A 14,725-nucleotide genomic window follows, 5' to 3' on the forward strand; every position below is an offset into this window, starting at 1 on the left:
TCCTTTTTTCTTGGGGGTGTGTTTTAGATTTTGGTAATACATTTTCTGGTGTGCTAACTGATGAGCGTGGAAGGGTCCAAGCACTATGGGGCAGCTTTTCTACTCAGGTTTGCATCTATGTTGCCCGAGTACGGATACGAGTGTTGGAATCCGAAATGGGTATTGAGTGTCGGTTTCGACTAACCTAAAAAAGAAGGATTCATGGATTCGGCTAATTTTAATTCTTTAACATGATAATATTGTTATATATTAGGAATTTTTGTAGGTTAAGTAAATGTAATGTTTTATTTCCATATTAAAAACCTTACTATTAGGATAGATAACACTTAAAACATGTGATAATTATAAATTTGTTGTTGTATATAGAAAAAAAATAGATTAAAGAGATCTAGAAGTGTCGTGGTGAATCCTAAAGTATTAGAATCTGACACGTGTCCGACACGGGTATGTCACCAATTCAGAAGAATCCATGTAACATAGTTGCAGTCTTTTGATTTCGTTTCCTTATTCTATTTGTTCAGCCTTTTTAATGTTAGCGTCCTCATTTGCAGCTGAAGTATGGTTGTAATTCATCTGAAGATCATCAATTTATTAGAGGTATACCAATTTATGCAATCAGCCAAGTTCTTGACAAAATAATTCATGGTGCCAAGGGACCACATCTGCTTATCAATGGCACAAAAAGGCCAATGCCTCTTGTTAGGATTTTGGAGGCAGAACTTTATCCAACTTTGCTTTCAAAAGCAAGGAGTTTTGGGTTGAGTGATGATTGGGTTCAGGTACATCTGCTTCCTCGTGATACCATTTTCCATTCATGTTTATATCTTCTTGCATGAACCGTGGATGCATTTTTATCCTATTCCAGTCTTCAAGAGTTCCTGTAATTTATAATATACCAGAGAGCATGATACATGTTTATTGTCATGAATTAACAAATGCCATTATGCACCATTGTTGGACATAGTTCGTCAGCAAAGAATTATGATTCCTCCGTAGAGGATATCGATATGGGCAGGGATAATGGTGCAATAATATGATTACATATTTCTCAAAAAGCGGCACATAGCTGTGGATATGATTATTTCATCTGGTACACTGATAGGATAGTAAATTGTTAGCTCCTCAGAAAATAAGGGATCTGATACAGTGGGATGCTGTTAAACCATATCCCATTAATATTGAATTGGTATACAGTACCAGCCTTGGTATATTATCATGTTGATAAGGGTACCCTATGTGCGCATACTAATGTCTAGCTATCCTAGACAAATTGTGATGCATGTTGCTCGTAGGAGTTAAATTTGATTTATATTCTGAAGCGGTCTCGTGAACCAAGTAAAATCCTTCTTTGACAGCTCAAGTAATTTGACCTGAACTTAGTGACTAGTCCTACATTTCGAGTGATATCTAGTAGCTTTCATGGACCATGATTCATCTGCCCTCTTCATTTAGTTAATGTTATCTGCACTCCATACTGTCTTAATGTTATCCAGACTCCATATTTACCCTCTTCATTCTGTGTTTATGAGTAGATAAAGGATACTAGAACCGATTTAAGCAATGATTTGTGGACATGGACATGAGTGTCACGTGTTGACACTGACATGGACATGGAGCGTCGGACACGGCTAGAACAGAAAGTGTATATAATCATGATCTGTGGACAGATTCGTTTGTCAAGTTTCGATACGAGGTGTCTGACTTGCTAACCCCTAAAAATCTACAAACGGTGACATGGCCATACACGCACATGCGTATGAAATTATTGATTACTATCATAATCTGCAACAATATAAATACGGTATTCATTTAATGAACTAATAAATCTCAGGATTAATCAACTAGAATTTAAAACAGACATGAGATAATCAAATAACAATGCATTTATCAATTTAATCTAGTTCACTTCAGTTTCCACTATGCAACGAGAAAGGGAGACCAATATGATACAATGAATAACTGACCGAAGATTCTTGCTGCCGAAATCCTTAGGATTAGCGTTTGGTGGTTGGGTACCGGGTACCTGATCCATTGGAGAACCTCGTTCAGTGATTTGTATTTGATTACCAACCTTAAGGTTTTGCGCGTTGTATCAAATTAAATGTCTGAACGTCAGCGTGGGTTGTTTGATTTGAGTGCCCAGTTTAGGATTAGCGTTTGGTGGTTGGGTACCGGGTACCTGATCCATTGGAGAACCTCATTCAGTGATTTGTATTTGATTACCAACCTTAAGGTTTTGTGCGTTGTATCAAATTAAATGTCTAAACGTCAGCGTGGGTTGTTGGATTGGAGTGCCCAGTTTGCTTTCTTAAGCAGCCAGTCTGACAAATCCAATAGAATAAAACAGTAGAAAACTTTAATAAAAATTGGGCAAAATATTTTAAGAACAAAAAGCATGCTGGACCAGCTAATCTAGCAGTCATGTTAGTTGAACATGACTGTTTTATCAACTTTGACTGCTTTTTGGCCATGAATCTGTGAATCTAGTTTTCAACCGAGAGGAGGTTCAAGATGTGTCATTCCAGTAATTAAATTGATCGTCAAGCTTGCAAAGACCGTTTTTTGTTGTTGTAGTCTTGGTCTTCATTATGATTTATAACTTTTCAATGGTGGCTTGCTAGAAATGCATTCCAATTATCAGAAAAGAAATATTGTTAATAACTTGAAATATATGTGGTAACATTACTGAAAAACCCTTGGTTTGAAGTGAAGGACTTGGTGACTTTGTTCTTTAGAATTCAGTAAGATGGTACTATCATAAAAGCTTCGAATGAATTGTTTAGTGTACTTTTACATGTTCCTAAAATCAAATCATTGTTGTCAGTTTCTGAATTTGAGGTTAATTTTGTTAGTTCTACTCTAGAGAGCATTTATTATGTAACTTCGTATTGTGATCTTTTTGCGATAACATCTTGCTACCGAATAAATTATCTTTTCCAGGCTCTAGCCAAGAAAGATCCTATAAAACGTCAAGTCTTACGTGTTAAAGGTTGTTTGGCGGGATCAAAAGCCGACCCCATATTAGAACAGGGTGACATGCTCTTAGCAATCAAAAAAGAGCCAATCACATGCTTCCGTGATATAGAATACGCTTGCCAAGAGTTGGATAAATCTGGAGACAATGAGGAGAAGCTTCATATGACTATTTTTCGGCAGGTGAGACAATGGATTCCTCTCTCTCTCTCTCTCTCTCTCTCTCTCTCTCTCTCTCTCTCTCTCTCTCTCTCTCTCTCTCTCTCTCTCTCTCTCTCTCTCTCTCTCCCTCCTGGGATTATATGTGAAGGTCTTAACAAGAGCTCTCCAGAGGAATTGTGTTTCGTAACTTAGCTTCATGATCTGGCAGAATCGAGAAATCGAACTTTTTGTGGGCACCGATATCAGAGATGGCAACGGGACTACACGGATGGTAAACTGGTGTGGGTGTATTGTTCAGGATCCTCACCCTGCAGTGCGTGCACTTGGGTTTCTTCCAGAAGAAGGGCACGGTGTGTATGTGGCCAGGTAAGAGATTTGTCTCATGCTTGTTGCTATTCTTCTATTGAAACCCACTTTTTTCATGTAAAAAAGACAGTTGTTTTCCATTGGCCATTATTGGGTTGGACTCTTCTTGCTGGCAGTTCCTTTGGGTCAGACATGGTATGAACATGGTACCTCAGGCAGAAACTTACAGATACATGCACGTATACACACAAAAACATGCAAATAATGCATACATATATACGTGTGTGTGTGTGTGTGTGTGTGACACATGGATCCCACATTTTTTGTGGTTATCCAAACCATTCATTTGCAAGGCCAAATCATAGATAGGGTGTGTACCAAAAATCAGGTCCATTGGATCATCATAACCCCTCCAAAAGTGGAGGGCAATAATGGGCACATTTGTCCCCTATAGTGTCTGTCCATTTTCCCCTCCATTTTTGGATGGGTTAGGATTATCCTATGGACCTGATTTTTGGTACACACCCTATCTATGTAAATCCTTCTAAATGAATGCTTTGGATCACCTAAAAAAATGTGGGACCCATGTTTTTGTGGGACTCTACCTCATTTAGCGTAAATGAGCTCTACCTCATTTACCGTTTTCCTTATATATATATATATATATATATATATATATGAGGAAAGTGAAGCTACACCACCGGTGTAGCTAACTTAGCTACACCGCCGGCTTAAAATACAATGAGCGCACATTGTTTTGGTGATCCAAAGAATTCATTTGATTGGCCCTCACATAGATACGGTGTCCACCAAAAATCAGCTCCATAGGATCATCCCAACCCTATCACCAAAATAATGTGGGCCCATTGTACTTTAAGCCGCCGGTGTAGCTAAGTTAGCTACACCGGTGGTGTAGCTTCACTTTCCTCTATATATATATATATATATATATATATATATATATGTGTGTGTGTGAGGAAAAGGATTGTACGCTCGACCGTACCTAAAGTTAGGTACGGTAGAGTGCCAAATCACATGGGTCCCCCATTTTTGGTGGGCATCTAAACCATTCATTTGCAAGGCCCCATCATAGATAGGGTGCATACCAAAAATCAGCACCATTGAATCATCCTAACCCCTCGAAAACTAGAGGCCAAAATGGGCAGATTTGTGGACAAACACTGTCTGTCCATTTTGGCCTCCACAAATGGATGGGTTAGGATGATCCTATGGAGCTGATTTTTGGTATGCACCCTATCTATGATGGGGCGTTGCAAATGAATGGTTTATATGCTCACCAAAAATGTGGGACCCATGTGATTTGGCACTCTACCGTACCTAACTTTAGGTACGGTCGAGCGTACAATCTTATTTCTCATATATATATATATATATATATATATATATATATATATATATGAGAGAGAGAGAGAGAGAGGCAGTGATAAATCGACCACCAAATATCTTAAATCAACCCCCTGTCTCTTTCTCTCTCCTCTGGGTTAGAGAGAGAGGAGAGAGAAAGACAAATAGGGGGTCGATTTGTCACTCCCCATATATATATATATATATGGGGGCCCACTTTGTTAGGATGATCCAAACCATTCATTTGAAAGTCCCTTACATAGATGGGGGGTGTACCAAAAATCAGCTCCATAGGATCATACTAACCCCTCCATTTGTGGAGGACAAAAATGGACAGACACAAATCTGCCCCATTTTTGTCCTCCACAAATGGAGGGGTTAGGATGATCCTATGGAGCTGATTTTTGGTACACCCCCTATCTATGATAAGGCCTTGCAAATGAATGGTTTGGATCACTCCCCAAAATGTGGGACCCATGTGATTGGGCAAGCTAGCTCACCATAAGTTTGGTGAGCTTAAGCTCACCAACAGTTTCCTCATATATATATATATATATATATATATATATATATATATGTATATAAATATATATATTCTGAAGTGGCTAAAATATTCTAGGCATTTTACAAACTGTTTAATGGGCCCTGATACTGTAAACAGTCCGTTGAAAACAACATTGCAAATGTCTTTTATTTGAAATTTTTAAAGGTTGAAGTTAATTTGGGAAATTGTGTATGGATGAAAAGCTGGAGAATTATTTAAAAGATAAGATACCCGTTTACTGGTAGTTATAATTCTATACTTTCTTTCAATTCCGTAACTTCGAATTTGTAACACTTTTCCTTTTACAGATGGTGCCATGGGAGTCCGGTACATAGGTATGGCCTGTACGCTCTGCAGTGGATAGTTGAAATTAATGGGAAACTCACTCCTGATCTTGAAACCTTTGTGAATGTGACAAAGGTATATTCCCTATATGTTATGCATTTTGAATTTTTTTACTGATTGTTATTTGTAACCTACTTTGATATATGAGGAAATGGTTTGTGAGCAGCTGCTCAGATAAGCTTATCTGAGCAGAGCTCACAAACCATGGGGGGGGGTACATTTTTGGAGGGATCCAAAGCATTCATTTGGAAGGCCTTTCCATGGATAGGGTGTGTACTAAAAATCAGCCCTATAGGATCATCCTAACCCAATCAAAGGTGGAGGGGAAAATGGACAGACACTGTGTGTCCATGTTTCTGCCCATTTTTCCCCTCCACAAAGGGCAGGGTTAGGATGATCCTTAGGTCCTAGAGGGCTGATTTTTGGTACACACCCTATCCATGGAAGGGCCTTCCAAATGAATGCTTTGGATCCCCCAAAAGATGTGGCCCTGATTTTTGGTACACACCCTATATATATATATATATATATATATATATATATATATATATATATATATATATATATATATAAACCGGAAAATTGTTTATGAGCTTATCTATAGTAGTAGTAGTAGTTATAAGCGGCAGCAGCAACAAATCAATAATTAACAAATTATATATTGAACCCGTTGAGAAAATCCACCAGGCGAATCTATTCGATCGTACAAAAATAAACGGAAAAGTAAAAAGATAAACATAAACACCAAGATTTTACGTGGTTCGGCCAAGATTCCTACATCCATGGGCGAGAACAAGATCTTCATATAAGAAAAAATATACGAGGATTACAATGGATTAACACAAACCCACAACCCTTTCCTTGCCCTCTCAACAAAGACCATACACATGAGAAACCCAAGAGAAAACTTGAGGAACCCGAGAAAAAACCCTTTCTCCTTCTCTCCTCTTTCCTTCTCTTTCTTGTTTCCACTTTGCAGCAGCCACACAAAGAGCCTCCTCCGCCAAAGAGAAACATGTTTTCTCCCCTTTTGTAAGCCTAATCTTTTAGAAAACCTGGAAAAACTTTCTTCTTTTGTTTCCCGCCACAACTAGGAAACCTGTGGGGTGGGAAACAATTCAACTTTCCCAATAGAACATTTCAACATTCAAATAAGAACTAGCTAAACAGAGTTGATGTTTCTTTCATAGTAATGATATCTTTAAATCACAAGCATGATCATTGATAGCATATCAACAATTAACAAAGTGGATATTGGACCTTTCAACATTCAACTGAGAACTAGCTAAACTGAACTTCAACAAGAAACCATTAAACCGAACTACTGATAAGACATGAACTAAGTCTTAAAAATGGTCCAGGCAATGTAAAATCGGTGTTAATATCAAGGACTGACAGAACAGGGCATGTGAATGAAAAGTGATTTGGGTTTTCTAACATCATAATTGTCAATGCCTGTGCTGATAAGTCATCATGTCAGTAACTCAGTATCTATGTTAAGACTATCTGTTTCAGTTTCACGAATTCTCTTGAGAAACATTAATTGTATCTGAGCTATCTGAATTTCAAATCTCTTGAGATGGGAACAGTTACCAGGTTATGATGCCGCATAATATTTTGTATAAATGTAGAAGGGTGGCGATCAACCTGAGAAACAAAGTAAATATGAAATTGCAGTCAGAATATGCTATTGGCAGTTGGTCAGAATTAGTAAATAAAAGAATAGATGGTATTGTTAATGAATTCATGAGTCATTGAAGCTATTTCTGTAATTATATGCCAATAGTATACAAGTGATGTAATAGATGTTTTGATTAGTCAATGAGAACATACACCTTGCGAAATCATGTCTCCCATCTTCTTCCTCTTAAAGTTCGGCTTGCTGATTTTACATGTCAGATCAGGGTGCATTTACAATTTGTGATTCTTTCATTTGAAAGGTAAGTAATACACCTTGAGATCTTCCCATCTCTATTCGCCTTTCTTATATTCTCTCTTCCTATTAAAAAAACCCTCTGATATCTATATCTCATCTTTGGTAATTCTAAAATCCTATCTTCTTCCATTCGTAGCTTTAAAGCAAAATTCTTGTTGTTCGAAAAACCCAAATTCTTTTCCCACCCAAAACATCTAATTCCTCCATCAATTTCATGTACCATCTTCGAAACCCTAAAAATCCCCTTCTAGACTTCGTTAACCCCAAATTTGGTATCCCCTCTTTTGGGAAACTGTTACGCTATCTCCTCCTCGACCACTTGAAACATTAAAAGTCTTACAATCCACAAACTCTAGATCCTTGTCCTTTCCCATTTCATTGAAACCCTCACCTCTCAATCTACCTTCTTGAAGGCTCAAAAAATCCCCCCCCCCCCCTACCATTCATAAGACCTAAATCATTCTCTCAACTCAACTCAACTCAACTCAACAAAGCCTTTGTCCCAAACTAGTTGGGGTCGGCTAAATGAATCCTTTAGAAAAATTTCATGAAGAACGTGAAAGGAATCTATTCGACTCTAATCCTGGCTCTAGTTGGGTTCTTCTACGTGGATCATTTTCTTCCATTTTATCCTATCCAAGGTCATGTTCTCTGTTATGTTCCTAGCTATCAAGTCTTTCCTCACTCTTTCTACCCAAATTGTTTTCGGTCTCTGCCCCTACACTCATCTTTAACAATCATTCTCTATGTTAAAAAATCTTAATCTTGTCTTATGGCTTCCTCCCCTTCCGTTACTTCTTCCATATCTTCTCTTAGCTTGTTACTAGGGTTTTATTTTTATTTTTTATGGGATGGGGTTTTTTTTTTTTTTTTTTGGGGGGGGGAGGGGTTGTTGTTGGCGCGACGAAGGGCGGACTGGCTAGGGTTTTTGGATTGTGAGGGGAGGGAGCGGCGGCTACACTAAACCGGAAAACCCTAGTTGGGTTTTTGTTTTTTTTTTAATTATTTTAATTTTTCACTTCTTCAAAACCAATTAGAACCTTTATAGCTCTGATACCATGTTCGCCATATTCAAAGCTCCATTAGAAAGAAGAAGAATAAAGAAAGGAGAAGAAGAGAAGTGGTAGAGAGAAAGAGAGGAGAGAGTTGAATAGCTCTCGCTCTCATAACATGTAATATGTGTGCAACTAGGTTACATGTACAATGTCAGAAATACCCTTAACGAGGTATGTAATTACAACGCTTCATCTAACATTTGCAAAGTGGCAATGCCCTAAAGCTGCCACTTAAAACTCTTGTCAGTGTTAAATTATGGAATGTTGTTTATACTTTGAGCCTATTTTGCCCTGAGATTTATGGAACTGTGACCGAGGTGTACTATACGTGGGCCTGATTTTCACATTAGTTGTAATGAGTTAGGGATATGCTAGGGGGGATGCAAAACCAGGACCCAACAATGGGATGACCATTGTTTTCTGGCCATAAGTCCAGGTTGCTTTGATGAGCAGTGGAGTAACAGTTCACCCACTTGCACATTAAAGCAACGATGACCATTGTTTTCTGGCCATAAGTCCAGGTTGCTTTGATGAGCAGTGGAATAACAGTCCCACTTGCACATTAAAGCAACCATGATGATTTTGCCTCTTGGTGCGTCTGCTTATCGTCTTCTTATTAGTTAATGATGCCATTTCAGTTTGTGGACTTGCCTCTGCCTTTATAGATTGAGATTTTTTTTCCTTCATACAATTTTATTAAATAAACAGGAATTGGAGCATGGAGAATTTGTCCGTGTAAGAACAGTCCATCTGAACGGGAAGCCTCGAGTAATGACATTGAAGCAGGATCTACACTATTGGCCTACTTGGGACCTGAAATTTGATCCCGATACTGCCACATGGCGCCGGAGAACGATCAAAGCTTTGGATTGCGCTGCTGCCTGATGCTAATGTGCAAAAAGTGTTTTGAAGCGAAATTCTGTGTTGAGGATCCCACCAGATAAGAGGGTCTAATTTGGCACTGAGATGGGTTTGTGGAGTCTCCAAGATCCTTTGTGCATAAAATGTGGCATATACTTTTACAGGAAGATGAGAGCATCCCTGTACAAGCGATATTAGACCGATATTTACATGTTGTAAATTGCCTAATTATTTCAGAAAGGTGAAGAAATTGGAGCAAAAGATGGTTGTCGGTAGTACCCGAGATTAGATTGTCGAGACCTTTTGATGCATAGAGGGAAGTAATATTTTAGACTAAAGCGGGGAAAGACATATTTCTCTAGTCATTTTGAGCTGAGTGGATTGCATCTAGGCAATATGTTGTAGCAGTATTTAAAGCTTAGGATTATCAGCTGAAAGAACATGAAGATTGGTTTCTAAGAACTTCATTTCACAATGGAACTCTATTTGGACATTAATTTCTAGCTTTGTCTTGTGTGAGGACATTTGTGTACCAAAATGGTGGCATAGTAGTGGTGATGAGGGAGCTGCCCTTAATACCCTTTGTTTTTCTGTCCTCACTCCTCTCTTTATATAAACAGGAAAATGGAACTTGCTATGTTCGTTGCCTCTAATTTTTTTTCCTGCAGATTACGGTAGAGTTGGGCACGCCCAGAAGGTATATTACCAGGATTAGGAATCGGAATTGGCATCTTATTCTGATTCCCTTGAAAATTGAATGGAAAAAAAATAATTAAGCCATTCAAAAATAAATAAATTAAATAAAAATTTCCAAAATTTCATTTAACCTCAGAATACCACCTCATGGGCTGGAAAATAACATTTTCTCCTCCCTTTATTTCTTACCCGGTGTCAATTCTTTCATCTGATTTATTCATATTTTTTAAACCGATCGCTGTGGAATCGGAATGAGATGCTGATTCTTGAGTGATTCTCACAGTGCAAACTTATCGTGAATGTATGAGGTCACTATCCAAATGATTATTGCTAAGATATTTTCTTAATGGCGAACCTTAGGTCCCACACAGGTTACATGTGTACCAATGTCCATTGATTCTGTGGTTCCTTGGTGAGCTGACCTTCATGATCCCGGTTTTAACCTATACCCTCTAATTGTATTTAGCTTTTTGGGTGGGCGCCTAAAGATGCCATATTTGATGAAGGTCAGTTAGTATCCAATTATAGTGGGACCGAAGTTCTAATAGACTATTGGTTGCTTACCAGTTAAACGCATTATGATTAACCTGCTCATGTCTCTTCATGCTGTAGTAGCCTTTTATCTCCGGATCGTTCCTCTAAGTGGCACAATCTCATGCTTGTTAGTCTTCTTTTTTTCACCAAATAGGATCCCAACCATGCCCTTTAGTTGCGATGTAGTGAGATCAGGTGAGGGCACAAGAAGATAAACACCACACCTACCCCCAAATTGGACTCACTCAACTGTTCCAATTCTGGTCCCACGTATGAGGAAGGAGAAACTAAAGAGCTCTTATACTACATCTTTGATGGTAGTGACTCACCACATGGTTAGGACCATGCCTTCTATCTCATCTTCATTTCTTATTTCTCTTACCACATGCTTACGTTGAGAATATTCTGGGCTATGATCCATTTCGATTTGGACCGTTCATCAGAATATCCTAGGCCATACTACATATGAAGGTGGTGCCTGTTCACGTCAAACCATAGGGTTTTTTTTTCTTTCTAACATACAAAAACTACCCTTCATATTTTAGTGAGAGCTTAGAGAATAGTGGGAGCTACCTTTAATGTTATGTTATTTTATAACATATGAAAAATGCACCTCATATTTAGCTTCAAACTACGGAAATATGAAGGAGATGGGTCGTTTAGCAGTAGGTGTTGCATCCTAAGCTTTGCTTTCTTACCTGCTTCATATCTTCTATTCAGCAGCCAGAAAATAGATCTAAAATCAACATTCGGAACCTTTAGATCCATTAGACCATCTGGGTCGATTAGCCTGGTTATGTAATCGAAGATGAAGGGTCTTGATAGCACGCACATGCCTCCATAAACTGATCGTCACCGTTAATCCTGACCGAACTGTCTCAACAAAGCAGAGTGGTACTACGCCACCTTCGAGTAAGAGACAAAGGAAAGGAATAGGCAATAGGAATCTCTGTGACTAATTTTCCATTTGTCGCTCACCAGTTTTCATACAGTACCACCACAAACAAACAAACAAACAAAAGCCACCTCCCAACGAACCCACCACTCCACGTTTTCAGGGTTGTCGACTCTAATGACTAAAATAACCTTATCTATTTCTAAAGTCATTTAAAAGTTAATGAAGCGAAAAACCGATTAATCCTTAAAATCCGTTGAGCTTTTTTGTGGGCAATGGCGTAAATTCCAACAAGAGTAGGGGCGTGACATTCAAAAGGAAATTGTACATGGTTGGTGTCACCACCACTGTTTAGGTCATATAGACCATATTAGGCTAGCGAATCTGGTCCCCTATTTCGTCGTGTTTTAAAATTTTTGTAATATATGCGGATTGATATCGGCACTACCATATTGATAATTGCACTAATCAATTGATGAGCAGGTGAGAGATTAGTGCTCAAAATTGTGTAAAAAAGAGAGTAGTAGTGCCACTATTAAAATCTGGAAGTGCAGATACTGCAATAGTAAGTTTAGTGCAATACAGTGGGGCCCACTTACATCTGTATGTTTTGTGAATTTGTGCAATGCAATGGGTCCTACTTACATCTGCTCATGTAATTCGTGTGGGTCCCATATGACCCATATGAGTGGCAATTATATACGGCCAACATATAGTTAAAATATTGGGTCATATAAAATGGCTACCGAGATTGGCACTGCAATGTTTTGGTAACAAAACGAATTCACCTTGTCTTTTCTTATTTAATTGGCTTGTGAGAGTTAGAGAATTGTACTGTAAATTGCCTCTGACATATCAGTTTAAGTCATAAAAGACAAGGTGAAGGGTAGCGCCGTAGCGGGAAGATGTAGTACAAAAAATTTGATACAATTATTAAAATTGAAGTGATATATCTGTCCCTTTTGATTACTTGGGACACCCCCAGCCAGCAGTGAAGTACACTGAATACTGATACACTGCTGCTGGGGGTGTCCGAAGTAATCAAAAGGAGCAGATATATATATATATATCACTTCCCTTAATATAATTGGAATCCAAAGGGTGGTAATACTAATATTTATCGGGGTGTAATAACCAAACGATCGTCCAATGTATTGTGCCCACACATAGCAGACAATCCTAACCCTCCATCAGGTGTAACCAATTTAAAAATAGGAATTTGGTGTAGGTACGTGTGGGGTATGTGAGGGACATCCATCCGACCAAAGTCTCGTCCGATATTTGTGTCATAAAATATTGGCATACAAGACAAATGGAAGTGAGAGAAAGTAAAAAGGAAGAGTGTCGAAGATTTGCCGCATACATGTCTTGAATTAAAGAAAGTAGAAAGGAAATATTCATTTATCAATCTATTTCTCTCTTATTTACTTCCCTCCCTATCATTCCTCTAAGGACCAATTACCAATGGGGACAAACATTAGGCAGAATTATCAATTGGACCCAGGCTTTTCAGAAATTACCAATGGGGGACAAAATCTGTCTTGTCAGTAAAAGCTGGACGAAAATACCCTTTGGCATATAAAACACGTTTTGACTTTGGAAGGGGGTTTTCAAGTCTCTACGATTGGGGTTATTAGGTATCAAAATGGGGTTACCAATTTCAGAATAGGCCTATCAAGTCCCTTGAAAACCCTTTTCCAAAACTCTAGTGCCCTCTGCCAATTTTTAGGGACTTGATATGCCCATTCGAAAATTGGTAACCCCATTTTGATACTTGATAACCCCGATCCTAGAGATTTGAAAACCCCATTCCAAAACTCCAGTACCCTCGGCCAATTTTCAAGGACTTGATAAGCCCATTCAGAAATTGGTAACCCCATTTTTATACTAGATAACCCCAATCCCAGAGACTTGAAAACCCCCTTCCAAAACTCTAGTATCCTTGGCCAATTTTCAAGGACTTGATCACCCCATTCGGAAATTAGTAACCCCATTTTTTATACTAGATAACCCCATTCCTAAAGACTTGAAAACCCTTTTCCAAAACTCCAGAACTCTCGGCCAATTTTCAGGGACTTGATAAGCCCATTCTGAAATTGGTAACCCCATCTTGATACCTAATAACCCCAATCGTAGAGACTTGAAAACCCCCTTTCAAAGTCAAAACGTGTTTTATATGCCAAAGGGTATTTTCGTCCAGCTTTTACTAACAAGACAGATTTTGTCCCCCATTGGTAATTTCTGAAAAGCCTGGGTCCAGTTGATAATTCTGCCTAATATTTGTCCCCCATTGGTAATTGGTCCTTCCTCTAATAATAAAATAGACTCGTTTGGAGAGAGAGAGAGAGAGAGAGAGAGTGGGGAAGGCATTAAATGGGGGGGAGGGGGGGGGGGGGGGGGGGTTCTGACAATGCCTTTCAATTAAATGTTATGCTGCCACCCTTCTTTCCCCTGCATCCACATTTCTGCTTTCAAAGCTTTGTTCGTTTTTTTATATGTCCATTCCTTTTTACTAAAATTACAAAATTGCCCACCTTCTTAGAGGAACGAGGATGCTTCAATATTAATTTTTGTCATTTTGCAAAGAGGAATGCTAAACTGAGGGGGCGCCCCGCATATACCACTTGTTCGGTTGTTCATATTGAAATGCCTTCTGCGATGGACCAATAATGATGTGCAATTATTAAAACATGGGCAGTGCCAATATCAGTACCCTAGGAATAATGCCTTCCCTACTATAAAGATAAAAAAAGGAAATGATATCTGCTTAAACATGATATCTTGTTTGTCGTGTAGTATTTAAAAGGTTTAAAGACCTTTCATCGAAATACCTTCGCTTAGATATCATTTCCCTAAGATAATATTAACTGCTGTACGAGCAGCGAGCTATAAAAATATTTTATAAATACACAGAAAGGTTAAAGCACCAAAAGAGGACTCCCTCTGCATAAATGAAAAGGTGAAACGTCATTTCTCTCTTTATGAGCTTTGTTTTCCTCTAATTTCTCCACCTTAAAAATTAGGTCACTTGCCGACTATATTTTTCACATGGA

At 38.5% G+C, this 14,725-nt stretch overlaps 1 protein-coding gene across 2 annotated transcripts in view; it reads left to right on the top strand.

Moving 5' to 3' along the window:
- Positions 1–10,184, top strand: part of DEG7 (DegP protease 7) — a 55,017-nt gene extending 44,833 nt beyond the window's left edge. Inside the window, exons 19-25 of one of the 2 annotated variants that reach the window (XM_077387884.1) lie at positions 28–107; positions 367–444; positions 552–779; positions 2,941–3,156; positions 3,344–3,501; positions 5,659–5,770; positions 9,395–10,184. In XM_077387884.1, the coding sequence (XP_077243999.1) occupies positions 28–107; positions 367–444; positions 552–779; positions 2,941–3,156; positions 3,344–3,501; positions 5,659–5,770; positions 9,395–9,571 (1,049 nt within the window). In that variant the 3' untranslated portion in view covers positions 9,572–10,184. The remainder of the gene's footprint in view (positions 1–27; positions 108–366; positions 445–551; positions 780–2,940; positions 3,157–3,343; positions 3,502–5,658; positions 5,771–9,394) is intronic. The other variant, XM_077387885.1, reaches the window with a different exon arrangement.
- Positions 10,185–14,725: the final 4,541 nt, after the last annotated feature.

The sequence above is a fragment of the Tasmannia lanceolata genome, unplaced genomic scaffold, assembly GCF_043159265.1.
Source record: "Tasmannia lanceolata isolate RefF3 unplaced genomic scaffold, GAP_Taslan_0.1 ptg000008l, whole genome shotgun sequence".
NCBI lineage: Eukaryota > Viridiplantae > Streptophyta > Magnoliopsida > Canellales > Winteraceae > Tasmannia > Tasmannia lanceolata.